Consider the following 27,614-nt stretch of genomic DNA (forward strand, 5'->3'; position numbering starts at 1 on the left):
GACCTGTACTTTCACAGGTAGGGAACATCCCAGGTCTTTTGCATTCTTGGAATTCCTGATATTGTCTTAACAGCCTCAGGTTGCTCACAAGGCTAGCCTCAGACCTGTGCTCTACTACGATGTACTGCTGCTGCTCAACTACTATGATGAAACTTCTCTCCTTAGGACAGCTGGGCTGTGCGTAGTATAACCTAACGACTTGTTAATGTCAAAGATTCCACATCAGCATGGCCACACTAACTAAAGACGGGACGGTAATGATGCAAGGTAGTCATAAGATAATCGTAAGAACAGACGGCTCTAATGCCTTTGGGAACAGAGGCATGGCTGCCAATTCCTGGAACAGTCAGTACAGAACCAGTTGTAGTTAAGGATGGGGGGAGGGGGGCAGTCCTTGAAACAGATCTAATCATAAACAGGAATGAGCTTCGTTTGCCTTTACTATAAGATACCTTTCAAGTCCAGAATAAAGGCAGGCTGGTTCACCAAAGACCTGGACTTCTGAGTTTCTCAGGTGCCAGATGAAATATTCCCTTAAGTATTGTACAGAGGAGACAGTGCATTTCTCTTTACCCTGTTTATTCAAAGAGGAAGGCTTACATAGATAAGGAACTTCTTATGTTTAAAAAATAAAAGAGGGGGGTGAATAAGTATCCATACTTTATGACTTAAGAGCTGGTTCTCGAAAATGATCAATAAAATATACAAGCCATTCACTAAGAAAAACAAACTATTTAAAACTAGTGCCAGTAGTGACATGGAGGGTATTCTTGAACAATTATATGCCTTTATATTAAAAAATGCAATGCAATAAGCAACCTTTAAAAGGTACAAAACTACCCAAATCCACAAATACATCGCTTATAGTTTTAGTTAGGGTTTTACTGCTGTGAAGAGACACCATGACCATGACAGTTTTTATAAAGGACAACATTTAATCGGGACTGCCTTACAGGTTCAGAATTTAAGTCCAGAATCATCATGGCAGGAAACATGACAGAGTGCTGGCAGACAGAGTTCTGGAGAAGGAGCTGAGAGCTCTTTGATCCCAAGGTAGCAGAAGGAGTGCAGTGCCACACTGGGCAGAGCCTGAGCACAGGAGACCTCAGCCTGCCTCAGCAGCTGCGTACTTCCTCCAGCAAGGCCACACCTGCAAACGTGCTGCTCTCTTTGACCAGCCTTCCAGCCCCAGCGGCAGGGTGGGGGCTGTTATCTGTTTAAACCACCACAAAGTTCTTTGTTTATTTAAATTTTACTAAGTTAATTTCTAACAATAACAACAGCAAAAGGCCCAATTTTGTCACCATGTACTTTACAAATGATTAAGGAATAAATTAGACCAATTATACATCATATGTATTCTTGAAATAACATGTTATTTTGAGAACACTGTGACATACTGAGACAAAGACACTTCAAGAGAGGATATGAAGACTGCAGATGCTCTAGGCTGATCGGAGACTTGTGTCAGTCCCTTAGCCTCAGCGTCTTTAAGTATTGTCTTTACAGATGTGAGCTATAATACCTGGCCATTTACAGACATAAATGAGAAAATTATCAACAGAAATTTGACAAAGTAACACACATACATACTCACAATACTCCCCAGATACATAGATAGATAGATAGATAGATAGATAGATAGATAGATAGATAGATAGATGGAAATTTACAAATACATATATTGATGTCTATAGATTTACATAGGTATTTACATATACATAAGGATAATCTCATAAATTGGGTACAATCCTGGGAATGTAAGGCTGACTGAATGTTTTAAACTCAATCACTATCTTCTCATTTTAGCAATCTAAAGAATAAAAATTATATGATCATATCAGTGAATTCAGAAAAAACATTTGAGTGAGTTGTCATTCAGTATGACATTTACAAATTGAACTTCCTGGTCTGACATTTTAAGATATCAGTCTCCTTCTACTACAACCCCCTCAAAAGGCACAGCTGTTAAATTAGTGGTGAAAGCCGAAAAAGAAACCTTAACAGTGGGTGGGAAAGATGGCTCAGTGGATGAGGACAGTTGCTGCCAAACCTGTTACCTTGAGTTTGATCTCTGAGACCCACGAGACAGAAGGAAGAGAACAGACTCTTGCAAACTGCTCTGATTCACTTCCAAATATATGACTGTGTGCGCACGGACATACAACTAATGTCATTTTTAAAATTGAATGAAAAGAAACCCTTACGTTATGGAAAAGGCAGGGCAGTCTTTGCTCACCATACTCATTCAGTGCTGTGCTGTAATGTCCTGAGGTATGGAATTGGGCAGACTGCAGAGGCCATGAAGTCATCTATGCAGGCTGTGGTCATCAAGGTAGAAGAATGCTGTGGCATCTCTTCACCAAGGCAGACAGCTAAGGACGAGCCTGCCAGGGCTGTGAGCAGCAGGCAGCAGATCAGTGTGCAAGAATCAGTTGTCTTTTCATGCTGTTACTTGCTGTGGAAAAACAAAAATTAGAGCAGTAACATTTATTAAACCAATTCAAAAAAGAAAGTGAAAGAATTATAAATCATAAACTTAGTGTACCTAAATCTGAGAATTATAAAACAGCCCAGAATAAATAAAAATAAGGACTGTTCAAAACATACTGTTAACGCCAAAACTCAAGACTGTGAAGCTTTCCCTTATTTGGGTTAATTTACCTGTGGATTCAGTGGGATCTCAATTGAAATCACAGAAGGACACTTTATGGTGCTCTTACAGTTACCTGTTTCTAAAATGCAGATGTGAAAAGACTGACTTAGAATAGCCAAAATGACTGCTTTAGAACCTTTTTAGGTTTATTTAAGCTGGACACAGTGTGGACATGTTTAATCTAGCACTTGTGAGGCAAATGATCACTGAGTTCAAAGCTAAACTGCTCCTCATAGTGAGTTCCAGGACAGCCAGAGCTACAGAATAAGACCCTACCTTGGGGAGAAAACACACACACACACACACACACACACACACACACACACACACGCACGCACACGCAAATTAGGTTCATTTATCATGTGTATGAGTGTTGTTGACTGCATATATGTAAATGTACATGTGTAGTACCTGGTGCCCATAGAGGTCAGGAGAAGGTATCGGGTCCTTTGGAACTAGTTATGGATGGTCATGAGTGACCAGATCCCAGTCCTCTGCAAGAACAGCAAGTTCTCATAACCACTGAGCCTCTCTCCACTCCTGCCAAAAATGCTTTTGAAAAAAGTAATTTGGAAGTTTCAAAGTACCTGATAGGGGTTGGGGATTTAGCTCAGTGGTAGAGCGCTTGCCTAAAGGCCCTGGGTTTGGTCCTCAGCTCCGAAAGAAAAGAAAAGAAAAAAGAATACCTACAAAGTACCTGATAGCAGATTTACTCTAAGTAAAGATGTTAAATGTACTCTAAAGCCCCAAGGATCAGTGTAGTGTTATATTGGTGAGTGGGTAGACAAGTCGATTAGCAGAGCAGCATCTGCACATGATAAAGTGAATTTCTTTTCCTTTATAGAGGAAAATTCAGTGGATGCAATACATGCAGACTTATTAACAAATGTTACTTAAATGATTGACTGTTCCTGACATTTCCTACTTTCTATCTAAATATTAATTCAAAGTAGGACTTAGTTCTAAATACTATATGTCAAAAACTTTTAGAGAAAAATAGGAGAAAATGTGTTAAGCAAAGAGTTTTCAGAAATGTCTCTAAACATATAATTCAGGACCTGGCAAGGTGGCTCAGTGAGTAAAGGAGCCTGATAACCAAAACTGATAACCTGAGGTCAGCCCCTGAAACCCACACGGTAGGAGAGAACTGACTTTGACAGGTTGTCATTTGACCTTCATGTGTGTCCTGTGACAATGTGGATGCCTACATACACATAAATGTAATATGAATGGAAACCTCAAAGGAAGGAGAATTCATAAACATTTTATTTCATATTTTATAAAGACTATCAGAGGGCTATAAAAACCTCTTATTCAGCAGTTGGAAACCTAGCAACTCTATATAAAAGCATATAGCATATAAAAGGTTTGAATGGCCACTTGAACAGTAAACTGTAAACTTGAGAAGAATGCTAAGTCTAAAAGTCCACTTTTTTTTTTTTTTTGGTTCTTTTTTTCGGAGCTGGGGACCGAACCCAGGGCCTTGCGCTTCCTAGGTAAGTGCTCTCCCACTGAGCTAAATCCCCAGCCCCTAAAAGTCCACTTTTAAAGAACAACGAACAGTTTTTTTGTTTTTTTGTTTTTTTTTTCTTTTTTTTTTTTTCTTTTTTTTTTTTCTTTTTTTTTTTTTGGAGCTGGGGACCGGCAAGCGCTCTACCACTGAGCCAAATCCCCAACCCCCAACGGACAGTTTTGAACAAAATTAAACACATAATTTCTGTATCATTCAAGAGATAACTAGTAAAGAAGCCTGTGTGAAAATATTCACATCTGCTTTCTTCATAATTACTCCGGAATTGGTCAGAAGCTCTTCAACTATTATGGGTTATAGGTCAGCAATTCCAGATGAAATGTCGTGCCAGGTTTGGTGGCAGTCCCTTCTTAACCCTAGCACTTTTGAGCAGAGGTGGTTGATCTTTGTGAATTCAAGGCTAGCCTAGGCTATGCAACATGACCATGTCTAAAATAAAACAAGCACAGATGAAGGACTGATGGTTCCCATAGCCGTTTTGATGGCAAAGGCGCTTGATTAGCACTGTAGAAAGGCTGAGCAGTGTGGTTAGTGAACCTAGACTAAGGCAGCTTGGCTGCTGAGATAATGCATGGAGTCAGCCGCACTGCTGCTTCAGCGCCGTGGTTTTGGCAAGGGCTCAGTGTACATACATGGGAATATGCAGGCACCTTGGGAAGAAGCCAGAGGTTTCTCTCTGCATGTCCTTTTGTGTTTGAGGATGCGTATCTTTGAATAAAATGTTGTCCTTTAAACTACTTTACTGTTTTAGAAGTTTTGAGATGGAGCGGAGTCTCACCATGTAGCCCACGTTGATCTACAATCTTAATAAGGTGGTCTTCCTGCCTTACCCTCCCACAGTGCTGGGATTATAAGTGTGTTCTATTGTGCCTCATTTCAAATTCTCTCTCTCCAAAACCAAGTAAACCATTTAACAGTATAAACCTTAAGTTTTTCTCTTTTTCCCCCTATTGCTTAGGTGTTGAAGTGCCATCAAAAGACTCGTTGCCAAAGAAGAGGCCAGTGTATGAAGATAAGAAGAAGAAGAAAACACCACAGCAGCTGGAGAGTAAAGAAGGTCTGTGCATCAAGTAACCTTGGCCTAGGCAGGGCCACATGTGTCTTTCCCCATAGCTTCCAACACAAAGCACCATTGTGTGAGCATGCATGTATATAGGATGGTAGGGACAGCCCAGGACCCTGTAGAGCCAAAGGGGCTCTAGTTCCTGGTTTCCTCCCCAGCCCCCAGAACTGCATTTTCCTACTTTAGTCATTCTCATGTGATTCAAATGAGAGGCAACAGAGAAAGTACTTTAGGTGTTAAAGAAGAGGGCTCAGTAGCTAAGAGTGCTTGTTGCTCAGTCATGAGGACCATGAGGATCCTAGCACCCAGGTAAAAAGAGGATAAGTCTTCAAAAAATACTTCAGATTGAAATGTCTGCATTTTATTCCATGAGTAGGTACTGTTACATCTAAAGAACAGAATATAAATTATTTTTCTTCTGGCCCTGTGATTTTTGTATTCTGCTTGAGCAGAAAGTGATTTTCTATATAAGAAGTATCAAGGGGGCTGGGGATTTAGCTCAGTGGTAGAGCGCTTACCTAGGAAGCGCAAGGCCCTGGGTTCGGTCCCCAGCTCCGAAAAAAAAAAAGAACCAAAAAAAAAAAAAAAAAAAGAAGTATCAAATGTATCAAGGATTCTCACTATGCTGAATAGGATACGTGAAGAGAAATTACAGACTACAAAATGTAGCTAGTAGCTCTCCTCTCTTACCCCCTCTTACTCTTTGTTCTTCTCTGCTCTTGCCCCCTTCCCCACCCCACCTCCATTTGCCCATGGCCGGCCGCCTTTCTGCTCCTCTTCTCTTCTCTCATTAAACCTCTCCACATGGGGGAAAATGTGGCTAACATCCTTTCTGCTCCTATTTAGCACTTGAGACTGTGGAAGTCAGTGCCCCTGTGGAAGTTGTGGACCAAGGAGTACCAGAAAAGGAGGAGACACCGCCTTCTGTTGACGCAGGCCAGTACCTCAGGGTTTCATTGTTAGCTAGTGTTCATGATGCAGAAGTAGTTTGGAGCCAGATGAGGTGCAGACTTGAATGTTTCTTCTGGTCTTCTTTTTAGCCCATCTCTTCATTTCCCCTGGGAAAGTAGCCAGGTGATACTTGAATCCACTTTGTTCTTTGTTAGTAGTGTCAGTAAAGCACCTACTAGAGACACTGAAAGGTTTCAGAATTTCTTTGTTCTTACTATGGGTCAAAAAAATCTCTGAGCCTAAAGTTTTTAACTATATGGTTTGAAAGCAAATTGGAAATATCTTTAGTTAGAACATTTTTAAGAACCATAAAACATACACTTAGAAGCTTTAGAAGTTTCCTCCCTCCCACTTACTAATCTAAGTGTGTTCAGCTTATTCGTGTGTATGTGATGCACTGTACATATGTATACACAGCCTGCAAAGGCTGGCAACAATTTTTGGCTTTTCTTTTTTTATTTCAGCATTGTTCTAAAAAGTTAAGTCTGATAAGAGTAAAGTGAAAATATTGTGTCGTGTGTGAGTTGAAAGCTTTAAAGAACTGAGTCTGTTTATTCTTCCTTTAAAATTCTAAATATTTTGTTGTTGAGGTTTTTAGTTTAGTTTATTTAAATATAAGATCTGGTTTTAAATTAATATGGCCTATTGGATTAAAACAGTGAAATGTCAAGTCATAGTAACTTACAGCATATGAGGTTGTTGGAAAGACAGTTCCAAAGAAAACTGTCAGAAAGTGTTCCATAACTGGATTGTGTCTTTTGTAAAGTGAGTGTGACATTACTCTTCATGCCCTCTGTGTCTCACATAGCATCTTGTACTTACAGAGGAAGACGAAGAAACTGAATATGCTGGGCTCGATGACTGGGAAGCTATGGCCAGTGATGAGGAGAGAGAAAAAGGTAACTTGTGAGTACATCAGTGTGCCCACTGCCCACACACGTGTGTTCCTGAGTCACACACAGATAAGCAGCTTCAGGGCTGTTCTGAGCCGTCCATGCTGTTGGCTTGCCATGGGTCCTGGAATGTTGTTGCCTCAATTCTTAGTGCTGGGTGGTAGTCTTCACTAATACTGACGAGTACATGGTATTTATGATAAACAAAGTGTAGGGTGACTGCTGTAATTACTGTAATTTCACTTTTAGTATCGGTTCTTTTGATATAAATCTATGATGTTAACTTTTATTTTAAAATCAATTTGGTTTTCCTCAAAGAAGGAAATATGATTCACATAGAAGTAGAAGAAAACCCTGAGGAAGAGGAGGAGGAAGAAGAGGATGAAGATGAAGAAGACAGTGAAGATGAGGAAGACGAAGGGGACAGTGAGGGCAGCGATGGGGACGAGGAGGACTACAAGCTATCGGACGAGAAGGACTTGGGGAAAGCTGGAGACACGAAGCCCAACAAAGACGCTAGCTCAGACTCCGAGTATGACTCTGATGACGATCGGACTAAAGAAGAGCGGGCGTACGACAAAGCAAAACGGAGAATTGAGGTATTTGTTTCATGCTGTCTTTGCTGTCTTCCACAGCCCTTTGTGCTCATTAGATTGTGTGGCCAAAGGTTTCCAGTCAGTGCTTTAAGCAAATATTAACATGACTAGTATCTCTCCAGTTTTTGTAATGTTGAATTAAGCTAGGCTTTTGACAGTGTTCTAAACCAGGAGCTTCCCTTTCTTCATAGATAGGATGGGGCCAGCGCCATCAGAGTGTTTTCATATATATCAGATATCAATATCCTGTTGGGTGTTGACTTATAGATGTGTGACATATTGAACATTGATCTTTCAAGGGGCAGATGCTTTCTTGCCTTGCGTATCAACTGGTCGGTTTAAGCACCTGATCTTAGTTTTTGAAATCTGGAGTGCTGATGAAGCTTCTTTGCTTATTTTTTTCTTTTTGTCTAGTTTTTATTTTCTCATTCCTTTGAAGGCAGGGTTGCTGGTGGCTAGGCCGGCTTTGACTCTCTACTCCTCTACATCTGTCTACATCTGTCTCCTTAGTGCTGGGATTGCGAGCGTACGCCGGCCGTCACAGACCGGTGAAGCCCCTAGTTAGTAAAGTGTATGTGCTGACTTAGCTGTTTACACTTTTCCTGTTTAACACCATCAGCTTCAAGAGACATTTTAAAATTTCTGTCAGTTAAATTTAAAATAATACTTTAAAATGTAGTTGAAGGACTGGAGGTGTGACTCTGGTAAAGTGCTTGCTTCACATGTAGGATGGACTCCCATTCCTGCTCCCTGTGTGAAATTCGGGCTCAGTGGCTCATGCCTGTGGCTCAGTGCTCAATTGGTAGAGCTCACTGGTCAGGTAGCCAGGCACTAGGGAAGTTGAGGCAGGAGGATCAGACATTCCGGGTCTTCCTCACTACATAGTGAGTTTGTCTTGTGTAGTTGGCTAACCAAGGCTGGGGCTATATGTTAAGAGAGTGGAGAAGGGTGCACAGGGAGGGTTTGGAGCAGAATTTAATTTGTGATCCCCCTTCTAGAAACGACGACTTGAACATGGTAAAAATGTAAATACAGAAAAGCTAAGAGCCCCTATCATCTGTGTGCTTGGACATGTAGACACAGGGAAGACAAAAATTCTAGATAAGGTAAGAAAATACGTGTATTAATATTCCGTGAATAAGAGTGGTGCCTCTGTGGCAGGGCGGTCAGTAATTCTGTAAATGAATAAAGGTGACTGGGGAGGAGGCACAGGTGTCTCTGCTCGAAGAGCTTTAGTCTGGGGTCACTAATAAGCCTCGCTGTCTGTAAACAATGAGTCTCATACCAAAACACCCATCTCATTTTGCTGTCTTCTCACAGCTCCGCCACACTCATGTACAAGATGGTGAAGCAGGTGGCATCACACAGCAGATTGGTGCCACAAATGTTCCTCTCGAAGCTATTAATGAACAAACTAAAATGATTAAAAATGTAAGTCACCTTATATGTTATTTGTCTTGTTGACGTAAGAAACACCTCTCACCTCAAAAGGCAATTATTAGTGAGCATGGCCCAGGAACACAGATTCAGGTTACCGTGAATTTCAGGTTCCAACATGGTAGCAATTGTATGAAGTTTTTATAGTAATAGAACAGGGTGATAAAGCAATATGCATTTCAGATATGTTGGTAGAAATGCCAGTATGAGAAACTCTTCTGTAAGCCCCAGGCGCGGGCACACACACCTGCCAAGTGAGCTTTAGCAGATGATGCAGATAACTGTTCTACTCTGCCATTGAATCAGACTGATTTAAACTACTGCAGACTTACATACAACTTCAGCAAAAATGATTTCCTTTTTTCCCTTAAAACTTATTTTTATGTGTGTGGCAGTCTATGGGAGGAGGCTCTAAAGGAGGGTAACTGGGTTCTCTGGAGCTGGTGTTAACCGGTAGTTGTGAGTTACTTGATATAAACTTGGATCCTCTAAGACGTACTGAACCATCTTCAGTCTCTACAAAAGTTGGATATTAAAGAGAATATTAAACATTTTGCTGTTTGACTCTGTTTTAAGATTATTCCTTCGGAAAAAGGAAGTAACAGTGTTTTCAAGTTTTGGGTAAATTGTTTTGTAAAGAAGCTTTCATTGTTTGACTGCCCTTAAACTCTGCATCTTTCTCTACCATTTCTAGTTTGACAGAGAGAATGTCCGCATTCCAGGGATGCTGATTATTGACACTCCTGGACATGAGTCTTTCAGGTAAGACCAGTTTACTCAACTCACTGAACATTGGGGTTCAGTCATTAACTTTGAATAGTTCCTTGGTATCTACAGTATCATAATTAATCTTTTGATCATCATTGGTTTTATAATGTTTTATGTGATTTCCTGGTGTCTATAGAGGACAAGTTTTATAATTGGAAAGAGCATCATTTCTGTGTAAGAAAGAACTTCTTCATGAATTCCTGTTCTAATTTCTACAGACTGTTACAATGGGAATATTGTTTTCATTTCACTACATTCACACACACACACACACACACACACACACACACACACACACACACACACACCCGTCTCTATTAGATGAACTTGTGGCATTAGCTTATCCCAGGAGGCTCAGTTTTTGTATGTTAGGTGAGTGTCAGGCAAGTTAGAGATAATGGGATCCCTAATACACAGCTGCCTGCACTTCTGCATGCCCTGCATGTTCCCAGTACACCTGAGCTTCCGGGACAGTTGAGGAAGGTCACGTTCATGCCAGCTACAGCCAGAATCCCCTTCTTGTTACCCGAGACAGTGTGTGTAACACCTGTTCACACAGAACTCGAACTGCCCTCGAGTTTTCAATTGAGTCCCCTTTCCTCCTCTGCCTGACAGTAGACACTTTCCAGTTAAACATCTTAAAAGTCTGAAATTCAAGAATCAGATCTGTTCTTAGAAGGATTTGGATCTGGATTTTTGGGTCAAAGATGGCGGTCCTGTGTATCTATCCTAGAGGTGATGCTGTGCACATGTGGGGGATTGTGTGGTCTGCATTGCAGATGCAGTGCTGTTCTATGGAGACCCTATCACTGTAATTTTGCTATCCGTGCCGCTCATGACCAGTCAGTCCCTGCAGAACCAGAGACTGCACTTGTTTTCTTCTCTCTCTTTAGGCTTTACAAAGAAATTAAACCTTTAAATTTAGGAAATATACTAAAAAATTTTCCACTTACTAACAGTTTTTTTTTTCTCTGACAGTAACCTGAGAAACAGAGGAAGCTCTCTCTGTGATATTGCCATTTTAGTTGTTGACATTATGCATGGTTTAGAGCCCCAGACAATTGAATCAATCAACATTCTCAAATCCAAAAAATGTCCCTTTATTGTTGCACTTAATAAGGTAAGTGCTCATCTGAAAATACCTTTTTTCTACAATCTGTTTTTATTTAAGCGTGTGTCCTTGTGTGAATTTGTATGCCTGTGAATGCTGGTCTCTCCAAGGGGTCTAGAAGACAATGACTCCCATAGTGCTTGTGAGTGGCCCACATGGCTGCTGGGAACAGAGCGTACATACATACGTACGTATGTATGTATGTATGTGCCCACTAATATTTTTAATCACAGAACTATTTGTAGCCAATGGACTAAGCCTAGATACCCATTAGTAGGCGAATGGATAGAGAGTATACCTTATGTGCAAAATGGAATATTCATCAATAAGGAGGCGTGACCTAGGGATGTGACTTGATGCTAGAATGCTGTGCAACATAACGAGGCTGAGTTTAGTCAGTGTGGAGGACAGCCACTCTGCCAGTCACCTGAAGAGTGACAAGCTGTCACAGTGGGAATGGATAGAGCTGAGCACCATCCTGTTAGGAGCCAGATTCACAGGAGTGCTACTTTTTTTTTCTCATAAATAGATTCTTGATTTAATTTGTAGAAAGCCAAAATAGGAGGAACTATATAGGAAGAAGAACAGAATCAGGAGGGAGCAGAGACAAGAAGGAAATAGGGGCGGAGAACTTGTTTAATTATATTACCTGTATGAAAATAAGATGCTCATTACTATACAATTAATGTGCTAATTTTAAAACAAGATAGAAATCTAGTGTAGCATGTTTTCATCTAGTGTAGCATGTTGTTTTTCATCTAGTGTAGCGTGTTGTTTTTCATCTAGTGTAGCATGTTGTTTTAAAAACAACAGCAACCAAGAGGAGCTGTGGGTATTGCTGCTCAGGGCTAAGATAGCTTCTCTCTGGAGCGCTCGGCTGGCCTAGAGCTGACTTTAATCCTCCTGCCTCTGTGTACAAGTGCCACAATGCCCAGCTTCCATTTTAAGCAATGCTTAGACATTGTTTTTATTTTTATTTTAGGAAAAAATATTTTAATCATTTTGTTTGTCCTTGATCTATTCATTACTTTAAGTGGGGGTTGGGAGAGGATTTTTCAGGTACTTTTGAGTTGCCAGAGGACATTATCTCTGGCTGTTTCAGTGGTCTCCTGGGACCAGCCTCGTGTGGTGCTTCATGTGACTGCTGACTTTGCTCAGCTTGGCGTTTTGCACTGTCATCTCTTTCTTTTGTATTCTCACCAATGCCTATGAGTCTGATAAACTGCCGCAGGGGCTGTTCCGTCTCCCGCCGTGCTGCTTCACTTGTCTCCTTGTGCACTTTTACTTGGTATGTTATGAGGGTGTCTAATTAAGGTGTACAGCAGTGTGCAGCTACTTCCCTTCCTTAGGAGTGTAGGATGCATCCTTACTGCCTTCTGCCTTGTTTACATTCAAGATGCTGTCTTTGCAGACTGTGCTTGTCTTATCTTGCTCAAAGCACTAATATTTCGCTTTGAGCTAAAGCATCAGACTGGCTGTCATGCGTTGCCCCTGCTGGCACAGTTCCATGTTTGATTTTATGTTATCTCACATGAGCTTGCTTGCTTCTCTCCCACACTTCCCTCTGCTTTACAGCACATGGCGGCTTCTCAGTATTACATCTCACTGTCAGCACTGGAGTGTGAGCTCTTGTTAACAAGAAAATAAAAAAGGGCCAGGACCGTTCCTGCACGTACCCTAGCAGATGTTCTCTCGTTAGTTCCAGCTCCGGCGGGCCAATGGAACCAGTGCTAACTTATCTCAGCAGCTTCATGCTGCCCCCAAGTACTCTCTGACCCAGGCAGTCCGAGAACTGTTCCAACATGGCACCTTATCAGGCTGCCCCGCCCTTACTCACAGTTCCCTTGGCTGGTTTCCACCACACCAGGCATATATATCTCAACTCTGTGGCAGCCCAGTGTGTCCGGCCACCATTCACTCTCGAACTCAATTAAGTCGCCACATGAAAGAACACATCACACAATATCCTCTGATCCAATTATCAATTGGATATAATTTGTCCATCTACACAACACAAAATCCTGTATGCACCCATCCCTTAAAAATAGTCAGAACAACCTGTAACTACGCATAACTATGTAACTATGAGAAGAATCTTAACGTCTGCTACCAAGTTCTCTCAGCTGCCTTCTTCCTTGCTCTGGCCTCCTCTGCCTCTCTTAAACTTTTCTCCTGCCCATCCTTCCCTCCCGTCCAGTGACAGGCCTTGTTCTATGCTGTACCTGCCTTCACCTGCATAATGGCATCAACCTACAAGCTCTTCCTGTGTGTTTTGCCCCAAGGCTGCGTAAGGTGTAGAGTCAGCTTGTTCACCTGGACTCTTTTCTACATCCCTTTTGAGTTAGTCGCTTCTGTCTTCTTTCCTTTTTGCTTTTGCTCCTTTTTTCCTTATTATAACCCACAGTTTATTACTTGTACTTTAAACGCTCAGGTAAGGCAGTTTTAAGATAGCACAGTGGAGCTGCACAATGGAGCTGCACAATGGAGCTGCACAGTGGAGCGGTAGAGGTGGCTGAGCAGGCACTCTTCTGCACAGGACCCAAGTTCAGTTCCCAGCACCTGTGCCAGGCAGCTCGGAACACGCTGGAATTCCAGCTGCAGCGGATCTGCGGAAGCCTCTGTTCCTCAGGCCCCTGAGTTCCTGTGCTCACCCTCACACACACACACACACACACACACACACAGAACAGTAAGAATCGCTGTCAAGACTCCATCCTGGACTCTCACGCCCACACTCCCCACTGAACCTTCTCATGTCTTTTCCAGGACTCCCGTTTCCTGCCAGAATCATTTTGGTTCAGGTCACCCTTAAAAGTGTCTTTTAAGCTTTAAAAAGGATAACCTAACAGTAACAAAATCCTGTTACCTTTCTTTAGTTAAAAAAAAAAAAGTGCTACTTCAAAACCCTTCATTCAAGATATTTTCACTTGTTCTAGAATTCTACTTTTTTTTCCTTAAATGTTTTCCTTTTTTCCTTCAGTTGCTTTCTGTTTCTATCTTTACCATGTACCTCTACGTAATGATTTTTATATCGCTTGCTTTTAAGACTTTTATTTTTAGAATTTATAGTCTTCATCTAATCTATCTTTATTGGTGATTATTCAGATATTCTCTACTAAATTTATTACTTAATGTCACATGGTAAGCCAACTAAAGTGGAGTGTTTTTCCTCCCCTCCCCCAGTCACGTTTTCCTGTATGCTGTTTTGCTGCTTCTTAATGCTCTGTATTCAAGGTCAATAATCTTCTTTTTCCAGCAACATTGGGTTTTAAGCTCATCTCGTGGTTTTCCTTCAGTTCTATAAACTTGAGTCCTTTTTCTTTTTGCCTTTTTGTTAGAACTTTATGTTGAGTACATTTTCAGAAATCATTTGAAAGACCTCAAGTAGTAATTTGATCCTGACAATCATCTTGGACCTGTTCCTCCTTATTGGGTTTTCTCTTAGTGACAGATAAATCCACTTCTTTACCTTGTCAGTGTGGGCTGAGCTCAGGTGACACGCACTGTCATCATTTGGGTGATTAATTCCCTCTCTTATTTTCACACAGAGGGCATATGAATAAACCAAAATTAGTATTTTTTTTCTTTTTTTCGGAGCGGGGACTAGTTTTTTTTTTTTTTTAATTGGTCATAATTGGATAGATTTATAGGGTTCCGTATATTGATAACTGTCTGCAGTTAGCATTTCCTTTACCTGAAATATCCCATAGGTTGACAACTGAGGAAAAATAGTCTCGTATTATTAACTAGTCGGACTTATATTCCTAGATTTAGCAAGGAAACAGTTACTAGGTAATCCTGACTGTGGCACTGCTGTAACTAGTCCTTGCCTCTCTGCTGGTTTACTAACTCACTTTGGAGTTGTGAAAACAGCACATGTCAGTGTTCTCAGGATAGTTCTAGGACCTTCTGTTTGACAGAGAACAGTTTCATTAATCCGCTGGAGGCTGAAATGGCCGCGTGCCACCTCAGCAGTTTCTCATGCGAGCTTCATTCGCACAGCCTCTACAGGGCACCTTCTGTACAATGAAGTGCCTGAACACTACACTGTGGTGGGTGCAAAATTTCAGGAGCTTATACCCTTTAATGTTGTAGATTTTTGAAATGTTTCTGATAAATGTTTTCCAGATTGACAGGTTATATGATTGGAAGAAGAGTCCTGATTCGGATGTGGCTGTTACTTTAAAAAAGCAGAAGAAGAATACAAAGGATGAGTTTGAGGAGCGTGCAAAGGCCATTATTGTAGAATTTGCACAACAGGTAGGAGGAGTTTGTTTCTGAAGGACTAGCAGAATGATTCTTTAGTCATCTCTGTACAGGTCACCCCTGTCATTCACATGGATCTGTCCTGTCTCGGTAGGCTGGGTACTTTCCTCACTCTCCTGGTTTTGGTGTTTACTGTTTCCAGGCTGGCGTCAGACTCCAGGGCTCTTGGGTAGTGAGTGGGTGCACAGTTCTTTGCTTGTTCCATTTTTAGCACCAGACACTGGTGTTTCACAGCTCTCTCTGCAGCCTGAGCATTCTCATAAACCGCACTGACTTAGAGACTTATTTCCTTTTTCTCTAAACATCTATATTTCTGGATTGTGTTCATTCAGTTGTTTTTGTTTTAGTGCTGGGCATCAAAGGCGAGTGATTACCTAACTACTGACCTGTAGTGCTTCAGTTCTCTGGGGGTAGTTGTGGAGTTTAAAAATGGCCAGGCATCTGCCTTCAGCTAACAGTGCTCTGTGCTGTTCTTGCTTCTAGGGTTTAAATGCTGCTTTGTTTTATGAGAATAAAGATCCCCGCACTTTTGTGTCCCTGGTACCGACCTCTGCACACACTGGTGATGGCATGGGAAGCCTCATCTACCTTCTTGTGGAATTAACTCAAACTATGTTGAGCAAGAGGCTTGCTCACTGTGAGGAGCTGAGAGCACAAGTCATGGAGGTAATCCTCAGGCTTCCTTCCCACTGTACGCCCTTCTAGCAGTGGACACATACTGCTCCTGTATTTGGTGATGCGCCATCATCTACATCTCGTTTCTATCCGAAAACAGGTTAAAGCTCTCCCAGGAATGGGCACCACAATAGATGTCATATTGATTAATGGACGTTTGAAGGAAGGGGACACAATCATTGTTCCTGGAGTAGAAGGGCCCATTGTCACTCAGATTCGAGGCCTCCTTTTACCTCCTCCTATGAAGGAATTACGCGTGAAGGTAAGCCAAGATGGCAGGCATGGACATGGGGCTTCACAACGCTTATATCTGCAGGCGCCATTCTGTCTTTCTGAGGGCTGCTTGACTTAACACACACCACACACTTGTCCCTGTCCCTGTCCCTGCAGAAGCGGACGTGAGAAGCACTTGAGGTTTATAGTCCACTGTGTGTGTTGTGCTGCCCTTTCTTATAGGCATGAAAGTGTACACTGCCCTGCCGTGCTGTGGACTTCTTTCTGCACCCTGTGCTAACTTGGGTCTGTTTTTCCAGTGTGCGCACGACACATCCCACTGCTGCCCCAGCAGGAGCTAGATGCTTCAGTCTGTATTGCAGCTCTCAGCTGACTGACATCTGTGCCTGTTCTGTGCCACCGTCCTTTTCAGGACCTTCTGTTGATTGCATTCACCTCATGTGGCGTTGTTGACTGCAGTTGGCTCATTCACCTCTGTCAGCACAGTTTCATGTTTATTACCTGTTTATCCCTCCCCTTTTGTTCTCCCATTCCCCCCCCCCCCAAATTTTATAGTTCTGAATAGTTGTCTTGTTTTACTTTTATGTCATGTCTCATAGTATCTTCTATTTTGACTTATCTTTCCTGTGTTATTTGAGAAACAAAATATGTTTTAGAATACATATATCAGTGCTACCACTGCTGAGATAAATTCAATGGAAAATACTTTTTCTCTAGAACCAATATGAAAAGCATAAAGAAGTGGAAGCAGCCCAGGGAGTGAAGATTCTTGGAAAAGACCTTGAGAAAACGCTGGCTGGTTTACCTCTCCTAGTGGCCTATAAGGACGACGAAATCCCAGTTCTCAAAGTAAGCTCATTTCTTCCAAAGTGGTTTGGACGAGCCAGTTTCTCTCCCAGTGGCCCAGACTAACCTTGAATTCATCTTCCTGCTTTTGAGCCTTACATCTTTTTTTTTTCTTTTTTGCTCATACATGCATGCACACATAACTGTATAAATAGAACCGCCTGAATGCATTTAGGATGCCTGTGTGTATGATCTCAGGGCTGCCCACTTGGTCTGCTTCCTCTTCTCAGCAGTTGGTAGTTGGTTACCTGTAGTTGATTGTCTGTGGGTGGCCCCTTGAGATTGCCCTTCCTCACAATCAAGTCTATTGTATTGGGACTGTTGAGGTCCTGTGTAGGAGCCATACTGTTGAGGTGTCATTCGTGTAACTTCCTGTCATTTATAGGAGGCACAGTCTCACAGCAGACTTCCTTGTCCTCGTATAATTTCTCCACCCTGTTCCATGATGTTCTCAGAGCTCAGGTGCAGGCAGGGGTTACGCTATATTCATTGGGCTTCCCGTGTAGTATGTATGTATGTATGTATGTAATGTCATTGTTTGTGTCCTGTTTAGTCAGTCATACTGTTGAAGTATCATGGGCATGACCTGATTGTGTCCCTATAGATGGCCTACAGGCCTATAGGAGGGATGCTCTGACAGAGGATCCGGTTTGATTTTCAGCACCCATGTGGTGACTCACAACACTCTCCAACTCCAGTTCCAGGAATCTCACTCTCCTCTTCCCTCCATGGGCACCAGACATACATGTGATGCACATAAGTACACGTAGGCCAAGCTTTCATACTCAGATATGTGTGTATATGGATATATACTTAGTATATTGTACATACTTTCTGTCATTATAACCCATTCCCTGAGGCTTTTTTGAACCACCCTCTTCCCTCTGTTGTGACCTCCCCTCCCCTATTTCCATTTCCCCTTATCTTTTGTCATCTGCACCCTGTTGTTCTCCTTCCCACAGTGTTTTGTTGAGTGGCAGCAGGACATGTTAGGGATGCTCTCTGAAATAGACACCTTTAAAGGTCATCTCCTCTCTTTTTTCAGGAAAGTGGTTTCTTTCAAATTGTTTGTACTATCATGAAGTTGTATAAATTTATATGCCTAATTTTAAATGTACATTTTCCTAATTAGAAAAAACAAACAAAAAACCAGGCCAGTAACTGGGAAGCAGCAGTTGTTAAGTATACTTAACACGTGAAGCCCTGGGTTGGATCTCAGCACTGAATAAAGCCAGGCAGAGCAGTGCATGAATGACCCAGTGCCGGCAGGTTGGGGAGTTAGAGCAGAAGCTGTGGCCGTCAGTGGTGCACTGGTAGTTCAAGGTGACCCCAAACATCAAAAACCATGTTTCAAAAATGGAGAAAAAAGGCCAAAAGCCCTTTAAAATTAAATGGTCTGGAGAGAAGGCTTAGCAGTTAGGAGCGCATTGGATCCTACCTATCCACATCTGCTCGCTCTAGGGGGATCCTATTGCTTCTGGCCTCTGAGAGCATCGCACCCACACGCAGGCACACACTAGTTTTTGGTATGTTTGTTTCAGCTTTGCATTGTAAGTCTCTATGTAACTCAGCCTGGCCTTAGACTTGGCCTTAGACCAGCTGGCCTAGATCCAAGCTGGTCTTGAACTTGTGATTTTCTTGCTTTAACCTATGTGCTGAGGGTATGCCAATGGCTACTTTTATTTCGGATCCCTTAATACAAAGAACTTAAAGGGAATATTGGTATCAGTAGTCATTTTAAAGCCTGTTTGTCTGATGGGAAGACCAGGCGGCCCATATCCAGTGAAAAGGAGGCTCTAGTCATAGCTTATTCACTTGTCAACCAGAATGAGAGCTGTTGCTTGCTGCAGGCCTGTGAGTAAGCCACCGCCGGGTCATGTCACTGGAGAATGTACTAACTTAGGCCAGGCCTGAGTGTGAGTGCATCTGTCTCTCCCCAGTCATCTACTCTCTTTACCAAGTGCTGTAGAGATCTGGCAGATTTCTACTAGCTTAAGGCAGAGAGATGGAATGGGTTTCTCTTAGAGCGGACAGCAGTGCCCCGATTCCATGCTTTCAGGTGGGTGAAAGCTATCATTGGGGTGAAGGTAAAGATGTACTTTGTCACATTTGATGTCTTCAAGGATGAATTGATCCATGAGTTAAAGCAGACGCTGAATGCTATCAAATTGGAAGAAAAAGGAGTCTATGTTCAGGCATCTACACTGGGCTCTTTGGAAGCTCTTCTTGAATTTCTGAAAACATCAGAGGTGCCAGTAAGTAGCTACCCAGTAAGCATGTGGTGGTCATGGTGGGCTGCTAGGTACCCATGCATGCAGGCAAACCTGGACACTCTTTTACAGTATGCGGGAATTAACATTGGCCCAGTCCACAAGAAGGATGTTATGAAGGCTTCGGTGATGCTGGAACATGATCCGCAGTAAGTACTCTGTGTGTGAACATTGCCTCCAGCCTGTTCAGTGTGACTCTATTCTCATTGAGTGATCTTTGGTGTTCCTGTGTTTCAGGTATGCAGTAATTTTGGCCTTTGATGTAAGAATCGAACGGGATGCGCAAGAGATGGCTGATAGTTTGGGAGTTAGAATCTTTAGTGCAGAAATTATTTATCATTTATTTGATGCCTTTACAAAATACAGACAAGACTACAAGAAACAAAAACAAGAAGAATTTAAGTAAGTTGGTGTTTTTATTTATTTTGATAAGAATGCAGACAGCAAAAGTATAGTTCCCAGTTTCTGTGTTCTGAAACAGTATGTTGTGACCAGGAGCAAGCAGTATGCTGTCTGGGACAAACATTCCTCTGTGTGTGTTTTCACAGTAAGGGTGGTGGTGGGGGAGAAATGCCAGGTCCTCTCTGGAGCCTTTTAACTTCAATTTTTTTTTAATTTGGAGGGTTTAGGTGACTTTGTGTAAACTAAAAAACATGCCAGAGGAGTGTGAGGGAGACAGGGCCACTCTTCTATAGACGACGCCTGAACCCATGCTACCTGAGGAGTCTGCAGGGCTTCAACTAGGCTTCCTCCTCCTGGGCCTGTCAGGTCTCCATCCTTGAGAGAGGGAGGCACCATGAGTGTGTGAGTAGAGCTCCCAGAAGCAGAGGATGTGGACTGTGCTTGGGGAAGCAGACTGAGTAGTCACAGTGCAGCACATCCAGCAACGGGGCCACACTGGAGAAGTAGCAGAGCTTTCAGGTACAGGAGTAACATCCTAGGCTGCAGGGCAGGTTGATCTTTTATGGGTCTACATGCCATGGTTACACTGCCTAGGGTTGCCTAGGGGACAGTAACTTAGGACAGAACCTAAATTGTCCTAATGCACTTCCAGCATGTGAATGACAAGGACTGGGAAACACCAGGACTATGATGAGGAATATATAGATGGATGACTACAAGGGTGACTGGCATGGCAGCAAGTTCTTCCAGCAAGTTCTTCCCCATGTTCTAACCTCCAGGACATGGTTAGCAAAATGTTACCTTTAGGGGCAAGGCACCATCATTTAGTTTGAGCATAAAAATGTTCCTTGAGGTAGCTTTGAACTGGGTTAGAGCTCTGTGGCATTCATCAACTTGCCACCCATCTGCATTTGCGATTTTGTGACCTTGCATGTTCGAGTTTGTGACCTTGAGGTTTCTTTTGCTTTCCTTTTACTTTCAGGCACATAGCAGTATTTCCCTGCAAGATGAAGATTCTCCCTCAGTACATTTTCAATTCCCGAGATCCAATAGTAATAGGGGTCACTGTGGAGGCTGGTCAAGTGAAACAAGGAACACCTATGTGTGTTCCAAGCAAAAATGTAAGTTCTTATCTCAAGCAAGCAGGGGGTCAACCTTTGTCTAACGTTGTAACTGTGGATGGCATCCCTTCAGTAATGTCTGCATTCCTCATTCATGTCCTGTGCTTGCTTACACACTCAGTGGAGATGTTGAAGAGGCCAGTTCAAATGTGTTAGGGACATTACAAATTCGGGGTTGTCCATTCCCTTCTCTACAAACAGACTTACTGAAGGAACCTTCAAGAGGCCTCCAACATTACTATGCAGGTCACCAAAACATTATTTCTCAGTGACACTGAACCTATTAGATTGACTTTGGAAATGAGGAAAAACTTATATTCTCCTTCCAACCACAGAGCTTCTCACAGGACGATGGCTACTGATCATGGCTACCTACTATAGCTGTGGCCTTTGGAGCCTTCATTTTGGGATGGTGACTTGTTTTCTAGGCTCATCTAGTACTTTTCTGGCCTAGGTGACAGGAAGAACTTGCAGTTATTTTCTGGTGTCACTTTGAGCTGTTGACTGTGATTCGGTGCCCCCATCTTTCTGGCTTATTTGATCTGTATGTCCTTTTACAGCAGGACACTAGGCCAATGGACACGCCAAGTCTTTAGAGCATTGTCAGGTGTGGGGTAGATGGGTAGTGTGGAGAAATTCTGCTGTGAACACTGCAGGTTCCAGCAGTCCCAAGTTCAGCGGTCAGGACAGTTTATGGAAAACTTAAGTCTCTGACCTTGATCTTTCTCTTATAGTTTGTTGACATTGGGATAGTAACAAGCATTGAAATAAACCACAAGCAGGTGGATGTTGCAAAAAAAGGACAAGAGGTCTGTGTCAAAATAGAACCTATCCCTGGGGAATCTCCAAAAATGTTTGGGAGACACTTCGAAGCTACAGACATTCTTGTCAGCAAGGTAAGTATTTCAGCAAAAATACCGTATTTTCAGACTGCAAATTTCAGAAATCTTAGTCCCCTTTACCCATCTGGCTGCCTATGGCAGTAGCTCAGGGGATATCAGGTGGTGCCTCTGACAACCCCAGGAACTCGCTCACATGTAGGTCCTCCCCCTGAAGCGGGCTGCAAAGCACTGCCTTTCTTTAGCTTAAGTGACACTTGGGACCACTGGCTTTCATCGACACCTTTGGCTCACCCTGTTTGTCTTCGCTATTGCAGATCAGCCGGCAGTCCATCGATGCACTCAAAGACTGGTTCAGAGACGAAATGCAGAAGAGTGACTGGCAGCTTATTGTGGAGCTGAAGAAAGTATTTGAAATCATCTAACTTTCCCACATGGGACAGAATTTGGAGTAAATGTAATATTATGTTGTGATATTACCAACAGAACAGACATTTGGACGCTGATGGACTTAGGTGTATAAAATGTTTTCCATGAGAAACCAAGCAACTTACACTGGTTTGACAGTGGTCAGTTCCCCGCCCCACAGTCCAGCGTGCCTGCACTCACCTGCCCTTCCTCTAAGACTTGGCTGCTGTTTTAAAGTTTGCCCTTCCTCAAATTTGGATTTTTATTACAAATCTAAATCTTTCAATTTTATACTGATTAAATCAGTCCTGCAGTATTTGATTAACTAAGCTTCTACAGATTTTGTGATTCTTGGAATCTTTGATGTATAGTTTATGGGTATTCTTTCCGAAGTGACTTCAACCCTCCCCTTCTCCCACATGCCCTTAGGACGAACTTGTCTGCTTTGTGTGCAAGCATGGGGTAAGGCTAGCTGGCTGCAATTACTGCTTGTCAAGAAAGAGGAGACCTGCATTCCAGGGGGCTGGGCTAGTCTCCATGATAGGAAGCTCACCCTCAGTTCCTGCTAACACTTGTAGTGTGCTATCCTTATATTTTTCCATACATTCCGGAAAAAAGTGGCAGTCATTACTTACTAGAGGTCATGATTAGACCTCATGACTAAACTATCCCTGAGGATCCACCAGCATCCTTTGAAGAAACCTGCTGTAAGAAAACTTGAAGTTCAGAGTATCCACTACAAATGAATGTAGAGCCACCACTAGAGAAGGTCTTTTTCCTTGTTCACATCTAGGAAAATGCTGGCCTGGGACTGTCGAGCAATCTCATAGCTTTTCTTTGCACACAGTCTGGAGCAGGCTGGCTTTGAGGTCTAGCGTTTAAGTAGAATGAACTGTTGCTAGTTCTTCCTAGAGCTGAGTTTTTTAAGGATTCACAAGAAAAAAAAAACCTGTACAAAATATACATACAGTTCTTTATTAAACAACTGTAAACACTTCACTGTAAAAATCCATAAAACTTTATAAACAAACGTTTTGTAAATAGAATCTATGCTACAAGTAAAAGAATTAACACAATTATTTACATGCAATACTGACAAATTTGGCACTTTTTTGAAAAAGAAATGTACAAAACACTTGCTTAAAAAGAAATGTAGAATTATGAAAACTCAGAGCATCACTGTCATGCACTTTGCAAATACCTCACAAGCACTGCTGGGCAGAGAGCACCAGGCTCTCTGGACAGTCAGGTGACTTTCAATGTGCTTCCATACGTCTGCTGTAAGACCACCTGAACATTGTCAAGAATAAAGTCGAACGCCATGTTCCATACTGACTCCACTGACTGCTGCATCAACCTGAGGGCGAGGAAGAGGACACTGTGGCTCACTCCTATAGTCTCAGCCACTGAGTTTAAAGGCCAGCCCAGACAGTAAAACCAAGTCTTGGATTAAACAAATAAAGGGCCTATATAGGGTGCTCAGTTCATGTTCACTTTAGACCTAACTGTGGGAGTGGGTATTTTTTAAGTTACTACCCATCCACATTATGGCATTTAAAGCCAGGAATCTTAAAAAACTTATTCTATCCATATTTCCCCCCTCTTTCAGTAAAAATATTTAATAAATTACCTTTTCATGTATTTTATAACAAGATCCAATTTTTCCAAATCTTTTTCCTCTATAAGGTCAGTGCAGTATTTCACAACTTGCAGGATGTCTTCTTCCATTGGATCTAGGAAGGAGGAAAACCTCAAGTGAAGACCCCAGTGAAGTCAGAAATCTGCAGTTAGTTATCCCCCTGACTATCAAAGCATGTGTCTTAGAACTTCTGGTTAGAAGTGTTAGAGGCCCAAGTCTAACCCCTCGTGCGTGGCTCCTGCTCTTGAATCACAGAACTGCTGCACGAACCTGAGATGGTAGTTATCCACTCTTTAAGCAAGGTCTTCACATCACTGAATTCCACAGCTCCAGCTAGGTTGGGTGCTGCCGGTCTAAAACAGCTGCTCTGGCTGCCGCACTGCAGACCAGACAGGCTCTGTGCACCAGGGGTGGAAGCGGAGACCTCTTCCTGTGAAAGTGGACGAGAATGCTGTGTTCAGACAGTATGGAGTACATTAAAATCTAATAACAGTCGGTCTTTGTTCCAGTTACCAGGGGTCTCTCTTCATGTTGTAGAAAACCATCCATTAACTTCTGAGGGCTCCCAGAGGTCCCTGGCAGACTCTGAATCTTCCTGGGGGAACCAATGGGGTTCTTCCTCTTGTTTCTCTTGTCTTTCATTGCTGGTGGCTTTAGCTGAAGTAAAGGATTCTTTGGCACTAAAAGAAGAGGATTGAGATTCTCAGTAATTCTGTTGTCCTAATACACCTTACTACCAAGAGCAGAAAGGAGGGGGACCAGGACCGCAGTGGCTTAAGGCATAGAGTCCTCCCTGCTCAGCTGTGGGCCTGAGCACTCTGAGCTTGCTCAGGATGCTTACGTGTGATAAAATGGTCCTGAAGATCAGAAGACAATTAGGAATTACACAGGCCTAATAAATAAATGTGTGTTCACAGTCTCAAAGAGCAAGTAGCTTGACTCGTATCCAAAATACTGTGAGGGACACCAGCACAACTGGCTTTACAATACTTACTGAAGAGTTAGTCTAGCACAACAATGTCACTGCTCTAGCCCCCTTTTGGGACATGGCAGTTCTCAGTCGTCTTACCACTTGTACTAGCTGGCTGCTGCTGAGTGGTATCCTCGCCCTGCCTTTGTCTTTGATCATACGCTGCTTTCAGCTCCTTCTGAAGCTCAGCAGGAAGGGCAGCAAAGACATCAGGGTCCACCTAAGAGAAGAAAAGTCACACCTAAGTTAATTCTGAATAGTAGCTAGACTTTTGAAATCACTTTAATAGGTCCTTGAACAGCAAAGCTAGGACAAAACTTTCCAAAAGACTGGAAATGAGCAATCCAATTTCTATGCTAACTGATCAGAACAAGACACTCAGTTACAACGGGAAGCCAAGAACTCGTGCACACTTCTGCACGTCTTCCCCCTATTTTGGAGGTCTCATGACCCATAGTCAGCAAAGCATCTTCTGCTCTAGGGACTGACACACCATGCCCTCCTTGCATGTCTCTTCCCTCTGGTGCTGAGTTGCCTACTTTATGAACAGGGTCAAGTGGCCAGCCACTGCAGATGAGCAGGCCCCAGGAGAGAAGTGTGAGGAGAGGACAGGTGAGGGGAGCAGTCCCTGACATGAGCGTACTTGTGAGAACGCTGGAAGGGCAATCACGCTGATTCTGGTGTCACTGTTATTAGGTTCTTGAGGCTCTGGTATTTGTAACAAAACTGTGCCAACAGGATGTGGCAATACCCCTGAACTGCAGCCATTTACTGGTTCTTTCTTCTTAGAGCCACGCGGCTCTCCTTGTTGAGCAGCATAAGCTTGTTCTACTTGTTCCCGGATATCAGGTGGGAGCGCTTCTAAAACAGACTGGTCAATCTGTAAAATACCAAATATAAACGATGCTCAGAATGAAGGTTTGAGGAACAGCAAAAGTCCAGAACACCAGCCTTCAAAAAGCTAGCCTCTACCTCAGCTATCTTGATGGCCATTGAAGCCTGAGTCTGAATGAGTGCAGTATCGGAGTGAGTAGCATACACAAGGGAGTCCACATACAGAACACCTCACAGTAAGAACTCACCCATGGAAAGGGAACAAAGAAATTAACTTTTCAGATGGGAAAAATTTCCCCCCAATATAATCATGCTATCCTTAAAAGCATTAGGGATCTCCTCATGAGAACTGCCCCCTTTCCCTAGATAGATCTCCAGGCAGCATTTTCAGTTTTTTTTAGCCCTGCCACCCATGTGAATGCATTTAAAAAAAGGTGATGGGATACACCGGACAAAGCACACTAGCAAACAAGGGGACCTGCAGAAGTGGGAGGGGCTTAGGCGAGAACAGTATAAATAAAGATGACTTTGTATGCTGATCTACAAAGGAAGAATACATTTTTGTTCTTCATACAAATCTGACTTAAGGATCAGAAACCATACCTGGGACGGTGATGGGACCTCTATACTGAGGTTCAACCTTGACTGTCCACCAATAGGAGAATGCAGGCCGTTCCATTTCCTGGAACACTCGCCTCTGTTAGCATCAGGACTGACAGTAGCCAGATGTGCAGATGGGGGTGACAATAAACCACAAGCTCGAGAGTTGGAGGACACTTCCAGATCCACAGCAGCCAGCCCTACAATTGTAGGAACAAATAGTCTCTTTAGCTCACTGGAAGAGGGAAAAACAGACATTCCACCCCTCCCAAACACTTAACTCTAACTCTTTTCCTTGCAAATAGTTTTAAATTCATTATTTAGAATGCAATTTTACTTTTTAGAACAAAGGCAAATGAGAAGGCAGAGACACATGTGGATTTAAAATGGATACTATTCCCCAAGGACTTAGTAGAGCAGAAAGAGCCACACACTGATGGCCACCCACCTTCATTGTGCTCCTCTTCTGTGGGTTTCTTAGCTTTCTGAAGTTGGAAGAGATCACGGACAGAATGTGGCAGACCAGAGAAGAGGCTTGACTGAGCTGATGGACGACTTGAACACGTGGAAGGATGTAAATTAGCAGGAACCAACTGATGCACTTGAATACCAACCTAGAGTCAAATAAAAATATTTCTAAAACTACAAAAGTAAAGAAGATCCATCCAAACAGTCTATCTGTTGGTATTACCATTGAGATCCAACTTCTAGAATAGGGGAGCAAACGAAACAATGCAAACCAACAGCTTATACATGAGTTATCCCACAAACAACTTGTGTCGCACTGATTTAAGACTTAAAAGTGGACTTCAGTATTCCATCAGTTTTCTGGTTGGCTTTAGAGGGTGTATTACATTTACAGAGGAGAGGCTGGTACAGTGCAAGGTGGGGGACCATGGCAGTGCCTGTAGCTGCTGAAGTCTCTCACCAGCCCCCACTGAGGCTTTATACAGCATCTGTCTCCAAAGCTGACAGGCTGATCAAGGTACAGGGTTCAACCTCTCCCTGCAGTAGTAACTTTACAGAGCTGGGGCAATGGCTCAGTGACAAAAGGGCTGGTCCAGGGCTGGGAATAGGAAGGGCAGAAAAAAATAATATATAAGACTTGAATAATACTATGCAGAAAACAATCTTCACAATAACTAATCTAATCTGTCAAAACTAAGATGATTTTGATGGGAAGTCCTGACTGACTCCTTGGACTGCATGGAAGAAGGTAAAACCCTGTATATGACACATAAGGACCAAGCTCAGATGAAGCCCAGACAGACGTCACGCTACAGAAAGGAGATGCAGTGTGATACTCACCCCTCTCATGTCTGAAATATTTAATTTCATTGTATGAAACATGTTCAGAGTAGCTTTCCCAATTATTTTTGCGCTATCTGTTGCCTGGTCCAGAGTTACCGTCCTGTAAGTATTAGAATTGCATTCTTAAGCAAACATGTACATTCCATATGTATCCACATTAAAAGGCAGACATTGCATGGAGCTATTAACTGCC

The 27,614-nt window shown here is 42.6% G+C and overlaps 2 protein-coding genes across 35 annotated transcripts in view; one reads left to right on the plus strand and one right to left on the minus strand.

Moving 5' to 3' along the window:
• The window catches only part of Eif5b (eukaryotic translation initiation factor 5B), a 54,635-nt gene extending 32,232 nt beyond the window's left edge, over positions 1–22,403 (plus strand). The window contains 18 exon segments of the mRNA NM_001110141.1: positions 5,146–5,244; positions 6,097–6,186; positions 7,026–7,100; positions 7,413–7,693; positions 8,689–8,796; positions 9,011–9,121; positions 9,822–9,889; positions 10,874–11,015; positions 15,135–15,266; positions 15,756–15,938; positions 16,048–16,209; positions 16,899–17,030; positions 19,151–19,282; positions 19,370–19,446; positions 19,535–19,699; positions 20,682–20,820; positions 21,555–21,716; positions 21,977–22,403. Coding sequence (NP_001103611.1) covers positions 5,146–5,244; positions 6,097–6,186; positions 7,026–7,100; positions 7,413–7,693; positions 8,689–8,796; positions 9,011–9,121; positions 9,822–9,889; positions 10,874–11,015; positions 15,135–15,266; positions 15,756–15,938; positions 16,048–16,209; positions 16,899–17,030; positions 19,151–19,282; positions 19,370–19,446; positions 19,535–19,699; positions 20,682–20,820; positions 21,555–21,716; positions 21,977–22,084 — 2,366 coding nt within the window. The 3' untranslated portion in view covers positions 22,085–22,403.
• A 616-nt stretch (positions 22,404–23,019) lies between these two features.
• The window catches only part of Rev1 (REV1, DNA directed polymerase), a 72,810-nt gene continuing 68,215 nt past the window's right edge, over positions 23,020–27,614 (minus strand). For 33 of the 34 annotated variants that reach the window (XM_087566080.1, XM_087566075.1, XM_087566070.1 and 30 more), the window contains 9 exon segments: positions 27,419–27,521; positions 26,559–26,724; positions 26,114–26,310; positions 25,320–25,556; positions 24,776–24,896; positions 24,220–24,386; positions 23,977–24,136; positions 23,698–23,800; positions 23,020–23,424 (listed from right to left, as the gene is read on the minus strand). In XM_087566080.1, coding sequence (XP_087422206.1) covers positions 23,313–23,424; positions 23,698–23,800; positions 23,977–24,136; positions 24,220–24,386; positions 24,776–24,896; positions 25,320–25,556; positions 26,114–26,310; positions 26,559–26,724; positions 27,419–27,521 — 1,366 coding nt within the window. In that variant the 3' untranslated portion in view covers positions 23,020–23,312. 34 annotated transcript variants of the gene reach the window in all.

This window comes from Rattus norvegicus, chromosome 9, assembly GCF_021556685.1.
Source record: "Rattus norvegicus strain SHRSP/BbbUtx chromosome 9, alternate assembly SHRSP_T2T, whole genome shotgun sequence".
NCBI lineage: Eukaryota > Metazoa > Chordata > Mammalia > Rodentia > Muridae > Rattus > Rattus norvegicus.